At 43.5% G+C, this 25,942-nt stretch overlaps 1 protein-coding gene across 1 annotated transcript in view; it reads left to right on the top strand.

Moving 5' to 3' along the window:
• Positions 1–25,942, top strand: part of LOC148016278 (Iron-sulfur cluster biosynthesis family protein) — a 123,983-nt gene that overhangs the window by 34,790 nt on the left and 63,251 nt on the right. The window contains exons 2-7 of the mRNA XM_087664763.1: positions 300–407; positions 498–601; positions 725–808; positions 1,014–1,080; positions 1,221–1,286; positions 4,496–4,585. Of these exons, the coding sequence (XP_087520889.1) occupies positions 300–407; positions 498–601; positions 725–808; positions 1,014–1,080; positions 1,221–1,286; positions 4,496–4,585 (519 nt within the window). The remainder of the gene's footprint in view (positions 1–299; positions 408–497; positions 602–724; positions 809–1,013; positions 1,081–1,220; positions 1,287–4,495; positions 4,586–25,942) is intronic.

The following is a 25,942-nucleotide window of genomic DNA, read 5'->3' as shown; positions in this document are numbered from 1 at the left end:
TCAACCAACAACTGAATTATGGCACACTACCCCACACATCCTCCTGTCCTGAAAAGGTTTATTGCTACTGTGTTGGATCATATTTGAGGGTCCTAACAATTAACATGTTGATATCCTTAGGAAAAACATTTGGGTAGCAGTTGCAGGTGGTGTGATGTTTCTTGACTATTGGGTCTTATATTTTGCTATAACGAAAAATCGGACCTAATTTTTCGTTTTTCCTCTTTAGTGTTTCTATCTGATTAATGGTTTGATCTTCTAGTAACTTTGAAGCATGCTCCATATCTGTATTGTTGCAGGTTTCAGATGAAGGTGATGTCCTCTATGTGTTTCCAAAAGATTACCGTACTACACTTGCTGCAAAGTCTTTTAGACTTAAAATTGAGCCTTTTCTAGAGAAGTTCAAGGTGATGCCCTCTGCCCCATCCAGTACATTGTATACAGTCATCTATAGTGCAAAACCTTGTTATACAATTTACTAATGTGAGCTTTGTCAGGCAGTTGGAGACTACTTAATACGAGTTACTTTTGGAACAACTTTGTTGGCCTCAATTCTGCTAGTGTACAGTACATTGATGGTGCTTCTTACGACTTCAAGAAGGTGATAGTAGCCATGTGACCTTGCATTTGCATCCATGTGTGAAGACAATCTCTCTTTCAAGCACAGTGTGGGTTGATATGGTTTAATTGACTGTGCGCGCTTGGTACATGCGATTTGTTGTAGTGAGAACGACAATCGAAATCAAGGAAGTCAAAGGTCATATAATTCTGGGTTTACCTTCTATATCAGCCCAGCAGATTTATTTTGGTAAGATCATCTTACTGCATTTCTCCACAAGATGTTTGCATGGGGGTTGGTGTTTTGGAGCACTATTGACATAATAACTTCTTGTTGCAGGAGCATGCAATAACTTATTGTGAATGTATATTTCCTAGGGTTGATTCACAAGCTTTTCACATGTTTACGAGAACAAGACCTGACATTATATCTTTTGTTTAATATTATCATGCAGGTATTGGGATCCATACTATTATCGGAGAAGAAGGATAAAATCAGGTGGCTTGAATTTTTTCGAATCTGTAAGTGCATGGTTTTTTTAGCAGCAAATAGACTTGATAGGGTTTACTCTGCTGCAAGATGTCTTGAGTTTTTATTATGGAACAGCTAGTTTCTTCATTCAGATAGCATAAGCTGGCAAACTTTTCTGGTGCTCTTTCAGGTTTTTTCGTTTGTCTTTGGAGATGGTGATCCAAATGAAGAAAGTGAGACACTTCGCTGGAAACTGGTAGGAGTTTGCTACCTTAGAACACTCCCACTCTCTCACAACTTAATGATGAAGGCAAGAACACAATATGGAGGCAAGTGCATGCTTGACATCTATACATCTATATAGATGATTATGGGATGCCACTCTAGATGAGTCACTATGCTAGACTAGGGCGTCTTAGACAAAATTTTGGAATGATTAAAATAAAGCAGGGCATGATCTCTCAACATGTCCCTTCTTGTGATCTTTTGAGAACAAACATGAAAGAGTGCATGTACACGCTATTACACAAGATTTACTAAGGATCAAGGAAAATCTCCTTTAAATGATGAAACTTTGGGGGATCCAACCCCATCTTTGAAGAGTTGCTGATCAAGAATGTCTTAGACAAGTGCCTCAATGAAGATGTTAGTTATAGTTCTCAAGATTATAGGACACTGTTATAGATGGGGGCTCATTAATTGCATAATTGCTTGGTACAAGTTGCACCATGTCTCTACTTTGGAGATCCTTGCCCTAGTTTGGACGGAGATCTCACACTCAAAGAGGTACACGGGAGAGATTGCAAGATGATTGTGATCTCATGAGCAAGAGACCTGAGGCCTTTTGTATATACTAGGGAATTTTGTACTTTAAATTTATGTAGAATGAGAGGAAATGAGCTATTTTTATAGAAGAAAGGGAGACTTAGTGCAACAGGAAAAGTAGAGTAGCACTAGTCAAATGTGCAGCCACGTGTCATGATGGGACAAGTGATGCAAACTTAGAAGCTTGTGTGACAAGTATATGTATACTTTTCTTATTTTTGGCCTTTATTTTAGGGCAGAGAATTGTCAAGAAATAGGAACATTAAATTTAGTAAGCATTGTCAGAACACAAACTTACCATTTCTAGAATGTCATTTGTATTTTTTAGAATTAGCATTTTCGGCCAATTCGAGGCTCCTAAAATCTAGGGACTCCCTAAAATTTAGGGATTCGTGAGAAGATCTTGGACAGGAGCATTGATGTGGAGCAGTATAAAATAGACGATAATGTAGCAAATTTGTTTATTGAGTCACTTCCTTAGACTTTTCTTCGTCAGCATTCTAGATGCCTTAGCCTTAAGCCACATTTTGGATTTGAGAGGGGGTGTTAGAGATTCGATCACTCCAAGATAGCATGATTTTTTGGGGCAGTCTAGGCAGCATCCTCTTGTATAGAGGAGGTTGGATAGCAGTTTTGGGCAGTCATCAGTAGTTTAGGCAGTGATTAACATTTATTGCAGCCGGACTATGCAATGGGCCAGTTCAGCCAGCGGTCTGCTAATTCAGCCAGCAATCGGCCAGTTTTGATTGGCTGATCTGCTGCATTTTATTATTATATTTTGGCCTATTTATTGCAGGCCTGTGCCCCTGGTCACATTCACTTGTTTAGTGCAGATTGAGAGGGAGATTGTGGTTGGATATTTCACACAGTCCCTTATACATACTCAGCACATATTCACTGCAGTCTTTAACATTTTTCTGTCTTTTCTCTCCTCCCTCTCTCTCTCTCCCCACTTCTTTCTTTGAGCCTGATCATATACTTCCACATTTGTTGCAACAATTTGATCCTCGTGAAAAATCTGTTTATGTTTGAAGAGTTGTTCTATTTTTTCAACTTTGGGGAATCTTCAATAATGGTTTCCTCTCGTTTCTGTACCATGTAATGCTTAAGCAAACTTATGTGCAAAGCATTGTGTATTTTCCAATGAGCAAGAAGCTCAAGTCAATTAGAAACTTCATTTATCTTGCCAATTACTTTGAAGGAGCAGGAGAAACTTTAAAGTGATTCTCAAGTTCTCAATTAAAGTATGTCAAAAGTTACTTGTAAATTTGGAATCTCTATTTGAGATAATTTTAGAAAGTGTACCATGTAGTGTGAAGATATGTTGAATAAAAGTCTTGTAGGTTGTGAGGATTTCAATGTTGCATGACATGGAATATAATGTGACCGCTTGTTGAATCTATCAATTATGACCCAAATAATATCATAACCTTGAGGTATTTTTGAATTCTTGAGATGAAATCCATTGTGATAGATTCCTCAGAGCATTAGATATTGAAAGAGCTTGCAACAATCCTAGAGTCTTTTGCCTGTTTTACTTGGATTTTAGATATGCTAGACAAACCTCGATGAAGTTGTGTGTATATCTTTGTAATGTTGAAGCACTCAATCTCACCTTAAGTGGTTGTCCTTCCTCCATGTCTTGCATAAGGAGATTCATAACTTTAGTCTTTCTTTAAGCACCTTTTGTCGAATAGGAAGAGTGAGACAAAGGTGGTTATTCGTGAGAAGGTAACTATCTTTGATAGAACAATTTGGATGAGAAGCTCTTGGCTGTAAATTTGGCCCATAGTAATAGGGGGTGGCTATTTTCTAGCTTCCTGCTGTCCTAGTCCCATCCCATTCCCATACTGTCCTAGTCTTGTCCCCATGTTAGAGTCCCCTCGCATGGTAATAGGGGATGGCAATCCTTGGCCCCGTCCCCATTCCCGTCCCCAAAACCCGTTTCATGTTACTATGATTTGCTCACATTGTTGCAAAATCAGCATCTTTGTCACAGTACTCTTCATCACTTGGAAATCTTCTTGTAGTGCCCTCATGGACATGGTTCAGCCACATATGCAGAGGTTGTCATTGTATTTAGCCTTTTGTTTCAAGTTAGTTTTGTTCCTTCATCTTCATTGGCTTCATTCTTCTCTATGTTCTTGCTACTCATTGTGCACTCACATTTTCTTCCTCAAGACCCTCCTTTGAACTGTCAAATGCTCCATCAATCAAAGGAAATAATACTTTATTCTCTAGAGTTTGTCTTGAGCTCCTTTTGCAGCTTGATCAATATTACAGCCATATCCTCCTTAAGTTGGACTCATATTATTGTTTGTAAACCTCTGCGAATTGGTAATCTGTTCCTGCATCTTCCAATGTGCAAGTTATTAATGTGCTATGTGTTGTGGCCTACAATTGCATCCTTGAAGGTATCTTTGTGTTCTTAAGTTAAAATATTCCACAGTTGCTATAAGCAGGTTGATGGATGGCTTTATTTGTTTTAGGGCTTTTAGTCTGAAGTAGATTTCAACTTTGTCTGTTGTGATACCTGTGGCTCCAATAGATAGTGTTGTTCACTTGATGCCTTGGCTACACGTCTCTTAAAAAATATTGTGTCAAGTGAATAAATTATAGAGCTCTTGGATTTTTCTGTAGATTGGAGAGTACATCAGATCAAAAGGAGGAGTAGTTTGTGCAGAAGAGCTTGCACCATTTCTTGACGTGCCTTCATTGGAGGAAAGCAGGGTAATCTTAAAAAATGGTTAATGTTAGTTTTTTGATGACCTAGTAGTGTCTGTCAAATTCAAGATCTTTTTATGCACAATAGTTTTGCTTGGTAAATAATATTTGTGTATATCCTAAGAAAACAAATGTGAATTTATGCAATATCATACAGTTTTGTGGGTTGTTATCCAAATGAGGAATTAAATAAACATGTCCTCTTTTAGGTATGCTTTTATGTGATGCATAATGAGAGAACTCTGTTTGAGGAGATGAGCAACAACCATACAAAGAGTTTAAGTTCATTTTAGCCAGGTTCACCTAGTGACACAATCTACTTCATTTGTTTGGCTTTGAACATGGTTGGTTGGATAGTCAACTGACTCTGTTATTTCAAAGATTTTTTTCTTTAACAAAATTTGTAAAGTCAGCTTGTATCAAGTTCTCTGTTTGACCCAGTCATATGAGCATAGGTACTAGATCTAATATTGAAAGTGGCAAAAATAAGGATCTGTTTTCAAAGAAATCATGCTTCTCTATCCAAGGTGGAGGCAAGATATGCATGTAAAGTTTATTGATGTGATGACTTGGAGTAAGAGCATGACAACCTGGCGTGTTACTTTTTTCAATCGTTAAGCTTGTTAGTTCCATCAAGAGGAAGGATAGGTGGGAAGTTTTGTAATAAAGTCCTTATTTTTCTCCAAATAGGTCAATTTTGCATGCAAGGACCATGTGTATGATAGGTACACAAAAAAGAAAGCACTTGACTCTTTGAGTCAACCACATTACCAATGTATTAGATTAGATGCTTAATTTTAGCAATTTGCAAGTGTTAACAAGTTCTTGGGCAAACAAAGGTTCTTCAAGTAGTGCATTTGACAAATGTTTTCTTTGCACATGGAATTACCCTGTGCAATGGTAATGTGGGAAAGTTCTACCTTCCAATCTTCCAATCTTGTATTAGTCGAATGGAGTATGAAAAACTTGGAAAGTTTTCTTTAAAGTGGCCCAAATCCTTTTCTTGGTGATCTGTAATCCAATTTCCTGAGACTTAGTTCTCATATTTACAATCATGGCTGTCAACATGATTGTCTAGGGTTCTTTTTGCAAAAGAGAACACGCATACACATGCATGCGTGTGCACGTGCACACATTCTCTCCTCCTCTCAAATTTTTTGCTTTACTTGCTTCTTTTTCTCTGATGGAAAACTGTCGCAGTGCAGCCAATAAAAACAGATGATACTTAGGTCTCTCCAATCCTTAAGTGTCAAGAGTGTTAGATATGGTACAAAGATTGTCCAAAGTGTATGTCGTCATAGGAAACAATAGCCTCTAAGGTACCCAAGTTGTGAAGATTCCATGTTGACCAAAGTGTCTAGAAGTGCACATAAGAGAGGAAAGTAGCATAATGCTTTAATCTGATTTTTAAAGTGCTGCTCCTTAAATGGTAGTTAATTGGCTCGAATTTTCAAAAGTCTTCAATGCCATGTACCCCAATGAGGGAGTACATCATGCACTCTAGAATTTGATATGAGAAAGTTTTTTTTTCTAGTATGCAACCAACATTTTGATCCTACTTTGTTGTCTCCTTGCCATAGTAACATGGATGATGGGATGGGTTTTGGGGACGGGGATGGGGATAGAAATTTCCATCCCTCGTCACCATGAGAGAGGGCTCTAACATAGGGATGAGATTTGGATGCGATGGGAAGCTAGAAAATAGTCCTCCCATGCTACTTTGCTCCTGGCCAATTTCTTCAATAAAGCCAAGTTGCGAGCCAAAACACAATAGTGAATTTGAGAACATCAGTTGGACATGTGATTTTGGAGAGCAAGAATTTCTCATAGCCAACAATTGAACACCTTTGAAATTAACTTGCAAGCTTGCAATTAATGCAAAAGTTTCCAATGATCTCATTATGCAAGAGAGCTCATCTTGTTCATTTCTAGGAAGGAAAAAGGAATCATCAACATATGCCTGTGTCACAAAATTAGAACAGTTCATCTGTGTGGGGTGATCTGATGCACATCACAGGGATGGGAAGTGTGCAGCACTGTCACCTTGCTTGGAAAACCTGAAGTCTCCAAAACATTCTGGGACTGATTTGATGTAAAGCATAAAGAGTTGGCGTATGTGCCAGTGTTGCAGGACAGCACAACATCCAAAAGTTGCAGCAGTCTCTACCTATGTTTCCGGCAATCGAAACCCTAAACAGTTGTGTTTCAGCAGCTACCAATCTTCCCAGCTAGGGCCTTCCCAACACCCTGACCTTATCCTTGTAAATGAGGTGGGACAGCTGGGATATTGAGCTACCAAAGTTGAAAGACAGCATCAACACACAATTTTCACGCATTAAGTCCTAATTTAGCTCCACAAAAATAACCCCACAAGATTTATTTCATTATTATAGGCATTTTATTTTTAGTAGTAGGACAAATGCTCAAAAATTCCCTATTTATGGACATGTCATGGGCATCCATCAACATGCCTCATTCTCAGATTGTGCAACCACTGCATTCTCTCAATTATAATCATCCTCATCACTTGACACTCCGCTGCTCTCAATTGTGGTCACTCTTGCTGCTGCCCCTGTTTCCATCATATAGAAGTTAATGCCAACTTCTAGAGGTACCTCCCAGCTGTTGGAGGTGTTGCTATAGCTATCGCCAGCTCTAGGTTGTGCCTTTGAGCTAAAATGCATTAGCTTCTCTTTAACAGCCCCAAAACATGCTCAATTAAGGAAGAAACCTTGTTTATTTAAAAAGAAATGCGTTCCTAGAGAGTGTCTGTATCCCATAAGTACAAATCCACTTGGGGGGGCCCAAACTTTCTATAAATAGTATGTTACCCTCCATTCTGTCCTAATCTCGTTTTTGTAGGTTTCAAGTGTTTTCAGCTTGCTGCCCATATCCTGTTCGCGGAGGACATCGTAGTCCAAGCTGTCCATTGCAATCTTCATTCATCTGATGTCTATTTCCAACCCTTTGTCAGTCAGTTTGCTGCTGTTTTTAGCTAGGTGATTGCTGCTGTCCGTCATCCAGCTGCCGTATAGTCTGCCATGTCAGCATACTGCTGTGTTTGTAGGCCCCAATTGCCGGCCTGCAGATTTTTACTCTCCTCTAGTTGTCACCATCATCTCCTCCAACCTGTGTTTGCTGTTTTCTCTCTCCTCAGTCTGCTGTTGCTGTTTTCTCTCTCCTCAGCTGCATTCTTCTCTCTCCTCACCTACTTTTTTAGTCTTTCTTTCTTCTACTTTGCTATTTGCATTTGATCCAGCCTTCCTTGGTTGCGTTTGCTTATGTTCGACATCCGGAGGCTATCTTGCTGCAATTTGGGATCCATTCGGAGTACGACACACTCTCCAGGTTATTATCCTTATCCTTATTCTTGAGATACAAGAGTTTGAGATACAATATTCATTCATTGCATAGTGTGCTTGTTGCATGAGCATTATATATTCAATAGTTATATCATTTCATTCATTCTCTATGTTCATTGTCTCTGAGTTACCCTAACCCTAACTGTGTTCTTCTATTAGTCTGTGCTTTGTCGTATGGTGTTATTTGTGTTTCTGTGTTAGGGTATTTTCTTCACATGGTATCAGAGCTAAGTTCTCTATGAGAAACCTAGGCCTTGATTTGACTTCTCTCATTTAAGCTAAATTCATCGAGGAACGAGTTGGAGTGGGTCTCACAGCTTGCTTCACAAGCTCCCAATATGGTCGGATACACATTGGACTACCATGGAGTTCCATGACCTTACAGGATTACTACTGTTGAGTACGATCTCATTTTAATACACAGAGCCTAGTAGTAGATATAAGGTAAGTTTGAATTTCACCCTTTAGATTCGGTGCACCAATCTATACACCATGCATGAAGGGTGGAATCTCCACTTAGAACTTGCCATCCGTTAGTAAAAACTAGTACAGAGTACACTCCATTGTAGGTATGTTTTGTCAGAGTGCAGCGGTGCGGAAGCGTAGGACTGAGAGAGAGAGAACGCAGAGAGAGAAGGGAGAGAAAGAGACAGTGTACAATGAAGATCTGCTGTATAAAGAATGCTGAATACAAAGATATACACGGGCGCAGTGCGCTGGACTGCGTGTCTCCATCTCGACGATGCGACCTGCTGTCCACCTCGAAGTCTGCTGCAGTCTGCACTGTCTGCTGTCTGAAATCTGTGAACAGAGACAGAAATCTGCACGGCACCGGTCTGTAATCTGCGACAGAGAATAGTGTCCAGACTGCTGAAAACGTCAGCAATAAATAGGCGAAAAATCACCTAGAACGGGGCGCCAGAAATAGGGCGCAGCCTGGTAAAAACGGCTGTAGGCAGTCGGACTGCCACGTGGCAGTCCGACTGCACAGTCCGACTGCAGCTGCTGGTCCGACTGCTGCTGCTGACTGTGCAGCTGCCTAAACAGGCTATGATCTCTAACACCCCCTCTCAGAGCCTGGACAGGGCAGAAGCCTGAGGGATCTGGAATGTTGCCGAAGTAGAGCCTGAGGAAGCGCCTTCGTAAACAAATCCGCAAGATTGTCCTCCGTCTTGCAATACTCCACAGTGATGGTCTCATCCAGAAGCTTTTCTCGGATGAAGTGGTACTGGATCTCAATGTGCTTCGTCCGGGCATGAAAAACAGGATCCCTTGCCAAGGCAATGCAACTCTCATTGTCACATCGCAGCAATGTAGGACGAGTCTGGGAGCACCCAAGCTCCTCCAACAATCTCCGAAGCCACACAACCTCGCATGTGGTGGAAGATGCGGCCCGATACTCCGCCTCAGTGGATGAAAGGGCTACCGTGGGCTGCTTCTTGCTACTCCATGAAATAACACCTGCACCCAAAGTAAAGCAGTAACCTGTTGTAGACCGCCTGTGGTCCACGTCACCGGCCCAATCCGAGTCGCTCCAACCTGCAAGTACAAGATCTGACCCATCTGTCCCTGCGGGGTAATGAATCCCCAAATCAGACGTCCCCCTCAGATACCGAAGTATCCTCTGAGCAGCCTGCCAATGCACCGTCTTAGGTTCACTCATGAACCCTGCCAAGAGCCCAACAGCAAAACATAGATCAACCCTCGTGTTGAGAAGCCAAATCAAGGACCCTATCAACTGTCGATAGCGGAAAGCATCCGCCAAAGGAGAAGCTGAGTGGGAAGTGGCCTTCTAGTTCGGATCCATAGGAGTAGAGAGGGCCCGACAATCTTCCATCTCAAAAGTCACCAAGAGCTCCTGTACATATCTCTGTTAGGAGAGAAAGATCCCCCTCTGAGACTGATAAATCTCATGGCCTAAAAAGAAATGGAGTAGCCCTAAATCCGTCATCTCGAACGTCCGATGTAAAGCTGACTTTGTCTCCTGGACCTGCTGTGCATCATCACCTGTGACAATCAAATCATCAACATATAATACAAACAGCACACAACCTTCCTCGGAAGTGTGAACATACAGCTGCGGATCGGCCTTGGACCGCCGATATCCCAACTGAGTTTGGAGGAACGAATCAATCTTCTCGTTCCAAGCTCGCGGGGCCTGCTTGAGACCATACAGGGCCTTCTTCAACCTGTAGACTTTCCCATCTGAAGAACCAAAGCCAGGAGGCTGCTCAACGTAGATCTCCTCCTTCAAATCACCATTCAGGAAGGCCGACTTCACATCCAGCTGATAAACAGGCCATCTCCTATGGCCAGCCAAAGCAAGAACAGCTCTAATGGTTGCCATACGAGCTGTAGGGGCAAAGGTGTCATGACAGTCAATCCCTGGGCGCTGGGCAAAACCCTTAGCAACAAGGCGAGCCTTGTGCTTATCCAAAGTACCATCACTGAGATATTTGGTCTTGAAGACCCACTTGACTCCAATCACCTTCTTCTTCGGGGGGCGTGGCACGAGTGACCAAGTGCCATTCCTCTCAATAGCCTCCAACTCAGCTTCCATAGCTTTCTTCCATGGGGCGGACTGTAAAGCCTCCTTCACGGAGGTGGGCTCTCGATCCTGCATAACTCGGGACATCAAACAATAATTGAAGCACACAAGCTCCGAAGAATGCGTCTGGTGCCTTCGTGACCGCCGCGGACCATCCTGCGGTCCCCACTCCTCAAGAACCCCCTCGATCCCTGAATCACGGAGTGTGTCACGGGCCCAGCGAGGAGGAGGCCGAACCTCCCCTCGTCGTTCTCCATCAGTAGAAGACTCTGGAATGTCCACCGGTGGTAACTCCTCAGAAGGATCCGGTGGAATAGTAGACTCTGTGTCAGAAACAGAATCATAATCAAACGGCACAGGCTCCAGTGGAACTGTAGAAGGAGCCAAACTCTCCCCTGGATCTCCAAGAACGGGATGCTCCTCACCCGTTGAAGAAGCCGGAACCTCCACAAACCGCACATCACGGCTAGTATATACATCCCGCTTGACGGGATCATACAGTCGGTAGCCTTGGGACTGGGAGCTGTAGCCAACAAATACCTGTTTTCGGGAAGCCGCTTCAAATTTGTCACGGTGAGCCTTGGGAATGTGAACATAGGCATCACACCCAAAGACCCGAAAGTAAGAAACATCTGGCTTCGTCCCAAAATAAGCCTCAAATGGAGTCATCCCTTCCACGGACGAAGTAGGGGATCGATTAAGGATGTGGACTGCAGTAGCCACAGCCTCGGCCCACAGAACCTGAGGGGTCTGTTGGTGCTCCATCATGGTGCGTGCCATCTCGATCACACTGCGGTTCTTCCGTTCTAGAATACCATTTTCTTGAGGGGTATTGGTATTGGCAAACTCCTGGTGAATTCCTCTATCTGCACAAAACCGAGCAAATTCATTAGACACAAATTCACCTCCCTTGTCGGATCGCAAGGTCTTCAACTTCCGGCCTGATCGGTTCTCCTCAAAGAGAAGCCAATCCTTGCAGTGCGAGAAAGCTTCTGACTTTAGTGCCAAAAAGTAGGCCCATGTCATCCTGCTGTAGTCATCCACGATCAGCATGAAGTACGAGCTCCCACGCAGGGACTCATTCCTCATAGGGCCACATAGATCCGTAGATACTAGCTCCATTGGTGAAGTAGACCGCCGCGAAGTGGTGTGGGGAATGGCATCTCTATGCTGCTTCCCCCGTATGTAGGAGACACATGGCTGCTGGCTCACCACTATATCCGGCAATCCCCGAACAAGCTGTCCACGTGACGCCCTCCGAAGATAGTCATAGTTCAGGTGACCAAACCGAGCATGCCATAATTCAGACTGAGACTGTGAGGTAAGAAAAAGAGTAGAGAGGGCAGTGGAAGACTTCAGTTTGTAAATGCCGTTCTCCTCATATCCTGATGATAGAACCTTCCTCGATTCACGATCAAGGACTCGCACAGTAGAACTGTCAAACTCCACCAAAAGACCAAGGGAGCAAATCTTATGAACTGAAAGGAGATGGTACCCCAATCCTGGTACATGCAAAACCTCTGAGGTATGGGTGCCACCTCGTCCATCCGGAATAAGCTGCATCTTACCCCGACCTGCAATAGAAACTGAAGAGCTGTCTCCAATGAGAACCTGCCCACGTGAAGGGCGCAGCTGGGCAACACCATCTGATGAAGGAGTCATGTGCCGTGAGGCACCACTATCAACAATCCACTCTCGAGCTTGGGGAGCCGCCAGTGCAGCATCAGAAGCATTCGGTGAAGCGTCCTCAATGACAACTAGATGTAGAAATGCAGCTGATGAGGGTGCAGCCACCACTCCAGAATCCTTGGTTTCCTTCTTCTTGGTGTCCTTCGAGTCTTTGTCAGGGCAATCCTTCTTCCAATGGCCAGTCTTTCCACAAATATGGCATGTGGAGTCTTTGTCCTTGTCCTTCTCCTTGTCCTTCTTGGACTTGTTATCCCCCTTCTTCTTCTTTTGGTCCTTCCCCTTCTTCTGAGAGGCTTGACCTGTCAACGCCTCCGTCTTGGAAGCATTCTGTCCCTTTAACTGTTCCTCTTGATCCAAGACCATAGGAACCAACTCTTCCCACCGAAGAGTAGACTCTCGCCCCGAAGCAATAAGGGCAGAGTAAAATGTACCGAATCGTGGCGGCAACTGGGACAAGAGTGTAATCGCCATGTCTTCGGAGGAAATTGGCTTCCCCGCATTCTGAACCTGCATCTGTAGCTGCCTTAGCTTGTTAATGTGTTCCCTTAGCGAAGAAGACTTATTGACGGACAAGGTCCGCATCTGTACCTCCAAAGAAACCCTCTTCATCAGGGTCATCCGATTGTACATTTGATCAAGCTCCAGCCATATCTCACGAGCCACCGTCAAGTGCTCGATGTGAGCGATCACGGCTGTAGTGCATGATAGAAAGAGAAAGGATCGAATCCTGGCATTCAGTTTGTCCCAATGAGACTGGGCCCTGGCTCCGCACGAGCATCGGAAGAGAGTTTGGACTCATCTCTTACCGAAGGCCGGTCAATATCCTCCTGTACCAACTCTGCCAAATCATAGGACTCAAGAATGGCCAACATCATAACGCGCCAAATGCGGTAGTTGTCGCCGTCGAGCTTCTGATCTGTAGGAAGAGCCGGTAGGACAGGCACCTTCCGGTCCATAATCGCCTGGAACTCCAAGTCCATCTCTGTAGACATCTTCACCTGCAATGCCTTCTCAAACGCAAAAGCAGCCCCCTCTGACTGAGTAAACTCAGCCTGCTAAGGCTCTTCCGCGTCCCGAAGCTTCTTCACCCGCCGGAGGCGATGAAAAAGCAAAACCTGCACTTTTAGGTTGAAAACTCAAACTTTCTCCGCGTCAAACAGCAGTAAACAGCAGCAAATCCACCACCTGTACTCCTTTCCTGTGCGCCCACACTCGTTTCAGCCTTGTTCCAAGGCGCAGCCCTCCTGTCTGCCCTTAAACGCAAAAAAAACGCAAATTTGTGTCGCGATGGAAACTCCTTTTCAGGTTGATTCTGCGCTCAGTCAGCCCTCAAACACTGCTCTGATACCATGTCAGAGTGCAGCGGTGCGGAAGCGTAGGACTGAGAGAGAGAGAACGCAGAGAGAGAAGGGAGAGAAAGAGACAGTGTACAATGAAGATCTGCTGTATAAAGAATGCTGAATACAAAGATATACACGGGCGCAGTGTGCTGGACTGCGTGTCTCCACCTCGACGATGCGACCTGCTGTCCACCTCGAAGTCTGCTGCAGTCTGCACTGTCTGCTGTCTGAAATCTGTGAACAGAGATAGAAATCTGCACGGCACCGGTCTGTAATCTGCGACAGAGAATAGTGCCCAGACTGCTGAAAACGTCAGCAATAAATAGGCGAAAAATCACCTAGAACGGGGCGCCAGAAATAGGGCGCAGCCTGGTAAAAACGGCTGCAAGCAGTTGGACTGCCACGTGGCAGTCCGACTGCACAGTCCGACTGCAGCTGCTGGTCCGACTGCTGCTGCTGACTGTGCAGCTGCCTAAACAGGCTATGATCTCTAACATGTTTGTCATTTCAAATTCTGTTAATGATGATTTTTCTTCTTCTATTGGTATGGATGATTTTCATGATGAAGAATGTATGCAAAATAATTTCTAGTTTATGAGTAATGAGGAAGAAAGATATTTCTTTATGAACTCAAGACTAAGCAAGCAATTGAAACATGAAACTGTGAGTATTCCTTTCCCTTCTTTTCCTTCAAACAATTTTATTTTTAAAGGTCAAAATAAAGTAGATACATCTTTATCATCATCATTTCAATTTAATGCATTTAATGAATTAAAAAAAATCCAAATTATTTTCCACATCTACACCTATGACAAATCCATTTAATCTCGCTCCCATCCCACCTTATTTCACTGCCATATCCTTTCAACCTCCATTAAGTACACCCCATGTTGCATCTCATGTAGGATCATATATGTTTTCATTCATTATATCGGGGGGTTCTTCAAACTTAGGCACAGCTGTTAGGACCTGATTTCTTTCTAGCTGGGTGGTGTTCCACCTTTTCCTCACACACTTTCGGGATCATTACAGCTTGGACATTTCCCCGAGTCTCTCCCGAGTGTGGATCGGTTGGTGTCACAGTTTGCCTCCATGGCATTATCTAGTGAATCCTTTGGTGTGCTGTATCCCAGCTGATATTTGGACATGGCTTACGTGTCCCAATGCCTCCATCTCTACTGATACCTTATGTAAACATTTATGTTCTAGTGCCTCCATATCAATCGGCACTCATTGGATACTCACAACTTATTTTTACCTACCCACTTTTTCTCCCGCCTTCTTATCAGACACCTCCACCATCACCACTATTAGCATCTTATCCTCCACATCCTTCATACTCGACATTCCCGATATCTCATGGTTCTACCTCATCTTTCGCCAAGCATGCATTCAATGACAAGACTCGTTTTAACGGATCGAACTTTACAATTTAGTCGAACTTGATGAGATATGTCCTTGACTCATAGAACCTATGGGATCTTGTGTAGGGGTTGGAACCCAACCGATCCCGCACTTGTTTCATATGAGGTCGTCCGCTCATGGAAGACTAGGAATGCCTCTGCTATTGTCGAGCTGATGTAGGGCTTATTGCTTGAGTTTTATTCTCAGCTTCGGCATTTTGACTTAGTGTCAGAGTGATGAGCACATTTGGCTGATTGCTATGTAGCTTGGGATAGGGCCTGTTGAATAAATCTTGAGCATGAACTTCAGAACTTCAAAATCTCTGACCGGGATGACTTGAAAGTCAAGTTGATTGAGTATTGGCATCTCCTTGCCGAATTCGCCACTACAGGGACTCCTAAGTCCTCTAATGATCAGGTCACATTGTTTCTTAAGAAGCTGTGGCACAAATATTTCAATTTTGTGTAACAAGTGGTTTCTTTGGCCAATTTATCCACATTCTATGAATTTGAGTATTAGTCGTTGTGTTATGCAGGACTGTTCGATCAATTTCATTTGAATAATCCCTCAGAGGGGGCTCTTGTTGCTCATTCTCAGAAGGGGCAGCAAGGGAAAGATAAATAAAATCAAACTGCAAATCAAAATCAAAATCAAAATAAAAAACAAGTAAGAAAATCGCAAGGAAACTCCCAGTCTCAACTCAAACTCGGATGACATAATGTTCCTAAGAAGAATAGATATTGTCAACATTGTCAAAAGGATGGCCATTTTGACGACGAGTGTCGATCAAAGAAAAGAGGCACAGCACCAAAACCCAAGTCACAGACCTCCATCTCTCAATCGAGCAACCCCTATCGGGGGAGGCATGGTGATGGCAAGGGGCAGTGGAAGATCAGACTTACACTGCATTGATCAGCCATCTCAGTCGACAAGGTTCTTAACTCCAAAGGGCTTGTCTGACTGGTCTGCAGAGGCTCACATTATCTCCGTAGAGACATTCGATAGGAGTCTTGTCCACATCTGAGTTGCCTCTCGACGAGGTTACTGTAGAGGCCTACTCGTCATAGTTGAGCACATCAGCGCTTGTTTGGATTATTGACAGTGGAGCTACAGATCACATGACTCCTATAAACAACATCTTCTGTACCGGAGTGCCTGTAGCTGGGCAGGTCCGCGTAGGAAACAACTCCTTAGTTAAGATCCAAGTTCAAGGTTGCATAAATTTTGCCAATGATAAGGGTTCAAATCTGGCTTCGCTAGATAATGTATACTATGTCTCTTAGCTTGGGGTGAACTTGTTATCTGCTCAGCAGCTATGTCGGTTGGGGTGAGCAATTTTCATTACAACGACCACAGTCGAGGTCCTTGACTCAATGAATGGTTTAATGATTGCTCGCGGTGAGACACAACCTAATGGCCTATACCACATGACCCATTTTCTTTGGGAGCCGATAGCCGAGGGCTTCGTGCTCCATCGCTTCTAAGCATTAGCCACATCTTGGGAGCCTGCGAATAGTGAGCATCTTTGGCATTTCCGCCTAGGGTATCTTGGCAATGCATCTCTTTATTAGTTGTCTCGCCTTGAGATGGTTGAGAGTCTTCCTCGCTTGAAGCTAGCTCGAGATGTTTGTAAAGCATGTCAGCTTGGGAAGTAGCACAATATCCCATTCCCTCAGTAGTCTACACAAAGAGTTGAGCCGCCTCTTAGATTGATTCACGTTGATCTTTGTGGGCTAATATCCATTGCCACCTTGAATGGTGCGCTGTTCTTTTTTTTGATAGTGGATGATCATTCGAGATATATATGTGTGTACTTCTTCAAGCATTAGTTCGATGCTTTCACATATTTCTCTACTTGGGTGCTGTTAGTTCATAACTAGACGGGTCGTCATGTTGGTTGCATGAGGAGTGATAGCGGTGGTGAGTTCATTTGCCATGAGTTTTCCGAGTTTCTATACCAGCATGGCATCTCTTGCTAGCTCACCTCTACCGACTTCCCTCCTCAAAATGGAGTCGTAGAGCGTCGGAACCGGATAGTCATGAAAATGCCATGCTCTATGCTGTTTGTAGTAGAGCTTCTTGAGCGCCTTTGGGTTGAGGTGTGTAAATCCTCAACTGGTGCTCGACTATGGCTCTTTCTCAAAAGACCCCGTACAAAGCATTCTGTCATGAGGACATGTATTCTTGAAACCTCACTTAACATGTGGATTAATGGTTAAGTAAATGTTGCACATGTGAGGTGTAACTGGGTTTAGAGTAAATTTACGAGCTCGGGACTCTAGGAAATCACGAGATGTCAAAGGCAAAAGTTACTATAAGTTATGTGGCACAGGTACTTAATGGTATTTGGTGTCAGTTTGTTGGCCTAGGTGATTCATTTAGCCATAAGTATTAGTTGTGACACCAGAGAAGTGGCGTTTAATGGTACCTAACGCCAATCTGATGGTCAAAGATGATGTAGAGACACTCTTGAATGGAAGTTGCCTAGCCAATTTAATTATTGGCCAATTAGATTATTTTTCAGGGCATCGAAATAATTGTTAGATTAATTTTCAATATTTAAAGACTAAAAATTAATATTTATAATATTGGAAAAACCATTTGGGAAGGTTGCCCCTTGCCAAAAATGCCCATGCAAGACTAAAAAATGTCTTTAGAGGCGAGAGAGGCATTTTTAGTACATTCAACTTGCAAGAGAGAGAGCTGGTTTGATATACCTCCATTGGAGGACCTTCAAAGGCAGCCAGGTGTAGGAGAAGACCAATCAACAGTAGGTGACAGCATCTACAGGTTGTCGAGACAAGGTAACAATAGTAAATGACTGATTTTCTTCAGTTCTTTGCATCTACAAGCTGTTGAGATAGGGCAACAACAATAAATAATTGATTTTCTTCAATTCTTCATGATAAAGAAAGTCTAAATTTTCTCTTTTCTGAGTATTCTCTCTCATTTTCCAGCCTTTCTACAACCTTGCTCCAAAGATTATAGCATTGAGATTACCAAAGGTTGAAAAATTTTAGATTTCTTTGTTGTAAGCCCTTATATACAGCAGAAATCAGGGTTTAGCAGCAGCCTCAGGAAGCGTATATACAACAGAAATCAGGGTTTAGCAGCAGCCTCAGGAAGCGTGCCAGAAATTGGAAGTTCCAAGACTTGGATTCAACAAGGCTGAAGCTGTTTTTAGTCAAATTGAAGTGGAGGGACCAAAAAATCAATGAATTCGGGGCATTTTCCATCTCTATGAAAGTGGGTGAAGGCCAATTGATTGCCTGAATCAAGGGACAAATAAGATTGAAGACTTGCTGGTCATTTTGGACAACAAGGGGAGTTGGAATAGCGAAAGGGATTGTGAGAATCCCATTGTACATCAACTTCTTTTTCAATTAAGTTAAATAAATACTGAAAGAAGTGTCAGTTTTGGGGCTAACAGTGTGTCCATTGTCCAAGATTGTAAGTTAATTTGCATTTCTCAGTTTTGTAATAAATGTTATTGTTGTAACTAACTTGTAATTAGGGAATAACCACCCATCCATAGAAGAAAGTGATGGAATTACTCTCAGCTGAGAAATTACAGCAATATGTCTTGATACAGTGAGATGGGCTCAAGCAGTGATGATGCCTCATAGTATGAATATTCATCTGGGAATGAAGGAAATGCATTGCTTGACCTTGGACAAGGCTCAGACCATTGACAACAGCTGGAAATGTTACTTTTGGGCAAGATGCACGGGCTTTAGGGCATAAGGAGCTTGATGACCAGCAAAGTGAAGAGGAATTTGATGACCAGTTCAAGAATCGGATGAGGACAACTGCAGATCGCTTTACTGAATTGGCAAAGGATCCTCAATTTATCCGATTTTTGAATGCTCCAAAGAAGGATGCGCCATTTAGATGGACATCAGTGGAAATTTCAGCATTTGAAAAGTTGAAGGAAAAGATGACTTCAAATCCTGTGCTTGTGTTGCCTGATCTAAGGAAGTCATTCATAGTTCAATGTGATGTATGTGGTAATAGCATTGGGGGTGTTCTTATGCAGGATGACTGAGTTGTGGCTTATGAGAGCCGAATTCTCCACGGTGCATAAAAGAATTTGCAGGTTTATGAGAAAGAGCTCTTGGCTGTAATTCATGCACTGTCTATGTGGAAACATTATTTGTTGGGGGCTAATTTTACAGTCCAGACATACTATTAAATTTTGAGGTACTTTCTGACGCTGACAAATTTGTTAGAGAAGCATATGAGATGGGTACATTTTCTTTGCGTGTTTCATTTTCAGATTGTACATATTGATGGTAAAAAGAATGTTGTGGCTGATGCATTGTCACATAAGCCACAAATTTCAGCCGTCAGCATGGTTTATTACACTGAGTTGGATGCCATGAAATAGCAATATGTTGTTGATTTGGACTTTGCTGATGTTTAAGATTAACTTTGCAATGGCCAAAGGCATGAACACTCTGTCGTAAGAGATGGATTTGTGATTATGCATGGATGACTGTGTGTCACAAAGCAGTTAAGGCCTAGAGTTATCACTGAAAGTCATACTTCTCCGTATGCAAGACACAGAGGTATTGATGCCACGGTCAAGGCAATGGGGCATTTCTTTTATTGGCCAGCTTTGAGGCATGATGTAGAAGAGTTTTTTAAGACTTGCATCGTATGGCAGAAGGTAAAGCATGATAGGTAAACGATGATATGTTTGTTGTAGCCCTTGCCTATTCTAGATAGGCCTTGGCAGAGCATTGCAATAGACTTTATTTTTGAGCTTCCTAAGATACCTATAGGGAATGATGGGATATGGACTATCATTTGTAGGTTTAGCAAACAAGCCCATTTCATTCGGACGAGAAAGAAAATAAAGGTTGATTATATGGCATGATTATTTTTGCAGCACATCTTTAAGTATCATGGTATGCCAGAGTTTATAATTAGTGATCGAGACCCTTGGATGACATGTCTATTTTGAAAGGGGTTGTTTGAAAATATGGGTACCATGTTGAAATTCTCATCATCCTTCCATCTGCAGACAGATGGTCAGTCTGAGGAAGCAAATTCCATAGTGTTAGATCTTTTGAGGTGCTATGTTTTAGACCGCAAGACACTGTGGAAGCAATATTTGCCCTTGGTTGGAGCTTGCTTACAACAAGATAGTGCCAGGAGAGCAAGGGTCCGAAATATTGCCTAATGCTCAAGGGGGAGGTAGTACTTCCACTCCTCCAGTTATGGAAAACTCTTGTATGTAGTGGATCTTGGATGTATTTAGTATGCATCCAAGGTATTGCGCTGATAGTATGTTTGTCATGAGGTTATTACTTAGTGTACTAGTCACTGTGAGATATATGTAGATGAGTATGAGTTTCACCCGGACATTGGTGATCAGTTTGGGGTTACATTTGCAATAGTTTGTGATCAATTCTCAGATCAGTAAGTGATAAGTTTATGATCAGATTATGCTCAATTTTCAATGGTTTACATGTGGTTCCATAGACAACAACATATGTTATGATGCTATTGATATTTTAGCTATGGTTTATGCTTGGTTATGCTATGCTATGGTTTGGTTTTGCCAGATGAGTAGAGCTTATGAGAAATAGACATGTCACATGAGAATCTCGCAATGTTATTGAGATTCTTTGTGAGTCTTATGTTATGTTATGATTGATTGGTAATTTTCTCCATGTGTTGGGCATATGGAATGGTCGAGCAACAATGCGCAATGTTATGTTAACTATGATGCCTTTTGGAAATTCCAATCCACTATTTTTCTTTTGATGCATCTAGCAATGCAATCGAGGACGATTGCAAGAATTTTAAGGAGTGTTGTTACAAGGACATGTATTCTTGAAACCTCACTTAACATGTGGATTAATTTTTAATCACATGGTTAAGTAAATGTTGTTGAGCTAAAATATGCATTACTTGCTGATTAACCTCTTAAACAGCCCCAAAACACACTAAAAATGCTCTTTTAGAGTAAAACCCTAAAACAGGGAGCGGATCAAGAGAGTTCAGTGGAAACCCTAAAACGGGGAGCGGTTCGAGAAAGTTAAGTGAAAACCCTAATTTTTGGGGCGCCCTTCCACATCTATAAATAGACAGGCTGCCCCCATTTAGCAATCATCCTTGTTTGGAGGTTACACCAGCCCACACACCCTCTGCTGCTGTTGGCGCCCAGTTTCTAGCATGCATCCTGCCTCCATATGCTGTCCAGCCATCATTGACTGCAGCCACATCATCTTCAGCCTGTCCATTGCTGTAGGCGACAGCTCTCAGCTGCTGGCAACTGCTCCAAACTGTACCAGACTGTTGTTCAGCTTGCTGTCCATCATCTCCAGGGTCAGCCAGCCTGCGTTTTCAGCATTGCAGGCCCTGACACTCTCAGACATTGTTTCAGCCTGCTGTTTACAGTAGACTGTGCACAGTTTCCAAACCCTGATCGGTGGTACATTGCTGCGTTTACCAGTTTCCAGCCTCCAGACTGCTCGTTTTGGTGACCAGCCTACTGCCATTTACTATTCAGCACTCCTATATTCCGACTGGTGGTCATGGACTTGGGATCTGTCTTCAGTGGACGTCACACTCCGACATTGCTCTGCCCATGAGCACACTGTACACTCTTACATTCATTTACAGCATTCATTCACTTCAGAGTTGTGTTCCCTCTCTCCCTTCTTCTGTTTGTGTTTGAGTTTTGAGTTTTGCGTTTAGGGTTTGAGTTTTGCCCTCTGTGTTTGTGTGTGTGTCTTTGTGTTTCTGTCGTGGTCGTACACTCTGTGTGTCCTTAGTGCAAACCCTAGGAGTCTTCTTAACATGGTATTAGAGCCGGTGCTCTTGTAAAGAGTATCCTGCGGATATTGTTGAGAGCTAGTCTTTGTGCAAGGCACACAATACGACTCGTAACCAAATCACAATGTCCCAAACACCTTCTTCTCCAGTTCCTATGATGTCTTATCAGGCTTCTCCATCATTGGAGGCCCTGAGACGACATTATGGACTCGGTGAGGAGGATGACACTCCACCTTCACTAGATTTCACTAACATGACAGAGGACTTTGAGGAGTACTATCACAACAAGACCGGTTGGTGAGGCTGGCCACCTCTCCGATCATGGAGGACATACGGCATTCGGAACGTTTGTCGATTCATCTTCATCATCTCCGCCAGGTCCATTGTCAGGTTTGTACAATTCTTTTGTGTTGCATGAATCAAATCCCTCGCCTGTTTCTTCTTTTGAGGTACAGGATCCGGATGGCTTTGCGTATGTGAACTTCAAAAGAGGGGGCTCACGAAGCAGACGAAATTCAGGTACATCTACAGCTTTTGTTTCATTTGAGCATATTCCACACACTTCACTTCCCTCTCATTCCACCCTCTTCTATATCACACCTTGATCATCTCTTATCATCTTTCTAAAATCTTGGATTACACTCCACATCTGTATCACACACCCTAGGGGTTGGATCTACCATCTCCGCTCCTAGCACCTTTTCCTTCTCCACCCCATTCTCTACCTCTTTGCACCATGGTACTTCATTAGGGAGAATGCTACACCTAGGGTTACACCTACGTAAGGATTCCCATCTTCTGCTCACCGTGTTCCTGTCCCACCTCCTTGGGTTCCTCATGTGGCTACCATGCCCATGCCTAGTCAACCCATCCCTAACTATGGATCCACCTTGCACACTATTTGCATGCCTGGTGGGCACTCTGGGGCCCATTCCCAAGTGTACTCCACTCCCCCATCCTACCCCCACTACACTTTTTCACACTATCCATCTCCGAGTACTACCACTTGTTGCAACGGCCAAGAATGCCTTCACGGATAAGACACGTTTTAACGAGTCAAATTTTACTACTTAGTCGAATTTCATGCAACAAGTGCTTGAGTCTCAGGGTCTTTGGGACCTCGTCATTGGTCTAGAGCCTATGCCGGACCCTCGACTAGCTCACCCTGACTACATCCATCAATGGAGAGTCTGTAATGCTACAATCAATGTTGAGCTGATGCAAGGATTGCTTCCTGAGTTTCACTCTCAGTTGCAACACTTCTTGCTCGCGTCAAAGCATTGGAGTCACCTTCTCGACCACTATGTAGCTCGTGATCGTACTCGGCGCATTAATCTTGACTTTGAGCTTCAAGAGTTTTCTCTTAAGGAACGGGATGATTTGAAAGTCAAGCTGGCTGACTATAGGCAGCTCAGTTCGCCACTACTGGCTCTCCAAAGTCAGATAACGATCAGGTTATATTCTTCTTGAATAAGTTGCCCGTAAAATACTTCAATTTCATTCAACACATCATCTCCCAACCTCAATTGCTAACCTTCTACGAGTTTGAGTGCCAGTTTTTGCGTTACGCAAGGCTGCATGATCAAGTCCACAAGAAATCCTCATCACAGCCTTATTCAGAGCAGAGAGGGTTGGTTGCTTCTTCTTCGGGAGGGAAAACCACCAGTGGCAAGAACTCGCTAGATGCGAAGGCAAGCCAATCAAAGGGTGACTCCTCTTTTTCTGATGGAACCAAAGAATCAAGACCTATTTGGCAGCAACTCCCTAAGAAAAACCGGTTTTGCACATATTGCCAGAGAGCAGGCCATGTGGACGAGGAGTGTCGCTCCAAGGCCCAAGGTCTTCCACCTAAAAAGCCTCAGCAGACCACTGCGAATTCACAGTCCGGTGGGGCTATGCCTTCCGCTGCTGCTTCATCTGCTCCTCCAGCCCCCATAGTGACTGTTGGACATGTGGCACCTGGACAGCCTTAGCGACCATCCTTCTCTACTCTTGAAGGATTGGTTGATTGGTCTGCAAGTTCCGATCCCGTTGTACTTCATGCATCTATCTCATCTTTCTCCCTACCTCGTCAGGCGTTCCCTTGGCAGAGCCCTGCTACTGGACGTACGCGATGCTGGCCACCTTCTTAGACTAGCATGTCTCTAGGTCCTTTCGGATACCCTAGGTCAGTCTAGCATTCATTTTTTGCACTCTTAGAGTCGGGCCCATAGGATTTTTGTCTCTACATTTTAAGTCTTCCGTTGCATTTACTCACACACACATACACATTTGCATCTTTGCACTTGTTCCTTCAGTTAGCTTTCCATTTTAGTTTTGTTTTGTTTTTGAGCATCTCACTATTGACCTCTGTGATTGCAGACTTTGATCTCCTTTGCAGGTTTTGTTTTCAGTGTAGGGCTAATATGCAAGTTTACCCAATTCTACCTGGGCTGGAGACTTGGGATGTGCGCTGTTCCTTCATGGTTTCATCATCCTTGGAGTTTTTCTCTTCTACCAGCATGGAGGCTTCCCCTCCCGAGGCGGATCCTATAGCATCTCTCTTGATGCTATCATGGCGGTGACTTCTACCTAGCTCTTCGAGCTGGGATGCTTCCTCCTCCTCTTCATTCCTTATGGTTCTCGGCACCACACGAAGACTGACATTAGACTCCTTTTCCTTCTTTAGCATCTACATCTAGGTTGAGAGGGGGTTCCTACCCTTCTTGGTATTCTACATGCTTCAGCACTTTGTCTTTGACGTCGGCTTCTTTCCCTTGTTGTACCTTACCCTTTGCATTGCATGATTTCATTATCTTTGTACTAGCGCGCTTGGGCAAGTGAACAATTTTCCCATGAGGGACACTGTCCAAGTGACACCTGCTGCATGAGCATTCTTCAGCATGTAGCATACTTTGCATCTCATTGTGTAGAGCACCACTTGAGTGGATCTTAAGCTGTTTCCATCGGCGGCTGTTGTTACCACACCACCATTCTTCTTCATCACATGGATACCTCATCACCTATTTTTCCTTGTGAGTGGCTGGGTTAGCTTGTAGTGTTTTGTGATGTGTTGGGTGTACCCTCCTTACTTCCCTCTTTTGGGTCTATTCCTCAATTGGCCGCATCCCATAAAATTTACCACACTTATTTAAAAAAAAAAACACACAAAAGTTCCATGTAGTTCCATCAGCCTTTGTAGGGCTTGGTAGGCCACTAAACTGGGCAGCCAACGTGCACCCTTTGTCTGATGCCCTGTCCTCTCTGGGGTGACTACTTGGATTCCCTTAGTAAGATAATCATCGCCTCTGTAGTCTTGGTAGGCCACTGGGCAGCCGACATGCACCCTTTGTCTGATGCCTTGGGGTACATTAATATCACAATTTTTGGAATAACTTTTTGGCTCAGTTTTGGGCTTGAGAGGGGGTGTTGAGCTAAAATATACATTACTTGCTGATTAGCCTCTTAAACAGCCCCAAAACACTCTAAAAATGCTCTTTTAGAGTAAAACCCTAAAACGGGGAGCGGTTCGAGAGAGTTCAGTGGAAACCCTATAACGGGGAGCGGTTCGAGAAAGTTGAGTGAAAATCCTAATTTTTGGGGCGCCCTTTCACATCTATAAATAGACAGGCTGCCCCCATTTAGCAATCATCCTTGTTTGCAGGTTAACACCAGCCCACACATCCTGTGCTGCTGTTGGCGCCCAGTTTCCAGCCTGCAGCCCGCCTCCATCTGCTGTCATGCCATCATCACCTGTAGCCACATCATCTTCAGCCTGTCCATTGCTGTAGGCGACAGCTCTCAGTTGCTGGCGATTGCTCCAAACTGTCCCAGACTACTGTTCAGCTTGCTATACATCATCTCCAGGGTCAGCCAGCCTGCGACTAGTAATGGTAGGGATAGTCAGCTTGTTTTGTGAAGGTCTTGGGTTTGTGACCATCCCTTATCAATCTCCCGTTTGGGGCACGGATACTCAATAGAATGAATCGTGATTTGAAACCCTCACTTAATGTTAAATCTATCAAAACTACAAAGCCAAAAAAAAAAACCGTCCATAGCTAATTCCATCCTCCTTTGTAGGACTTGGTAGGCTATTGGGTAGCCGATGAGCAACCTTTGTCCAATGCCTTGGCCTATCTGGGGTGATCACTTAGGCTCCTTTGGTAAGATAACCATCACCTTTGTAGTCTTAGTAGGCCACTGGGCAGCCGACGTGCACCCTTTGTCCGATGCTCTAGCTGCTTTGGGATGGGAC

This window comes from Lygodium microphyllum, chromosome 23 (assembly GCF_053477565.2).
Source record: "Lygodium microphyllum isolate KBCC chromosome 23, Lygodium_microphyllum_v1.1.10, whole genome shotgun sequence".
Lineage (NCBI taxonomy): Eukaryota > Viridiplantae > Streptophyta > Polypodiopsida > Schizaeales > Lygodiaceae > Lygodium > Lygodium microphyllum.
The sequence above is the reverse complement of the archived record's forward strand: the minus strand, read 5'-3'. Positions and strand labels throughout refer to the sequence as shown.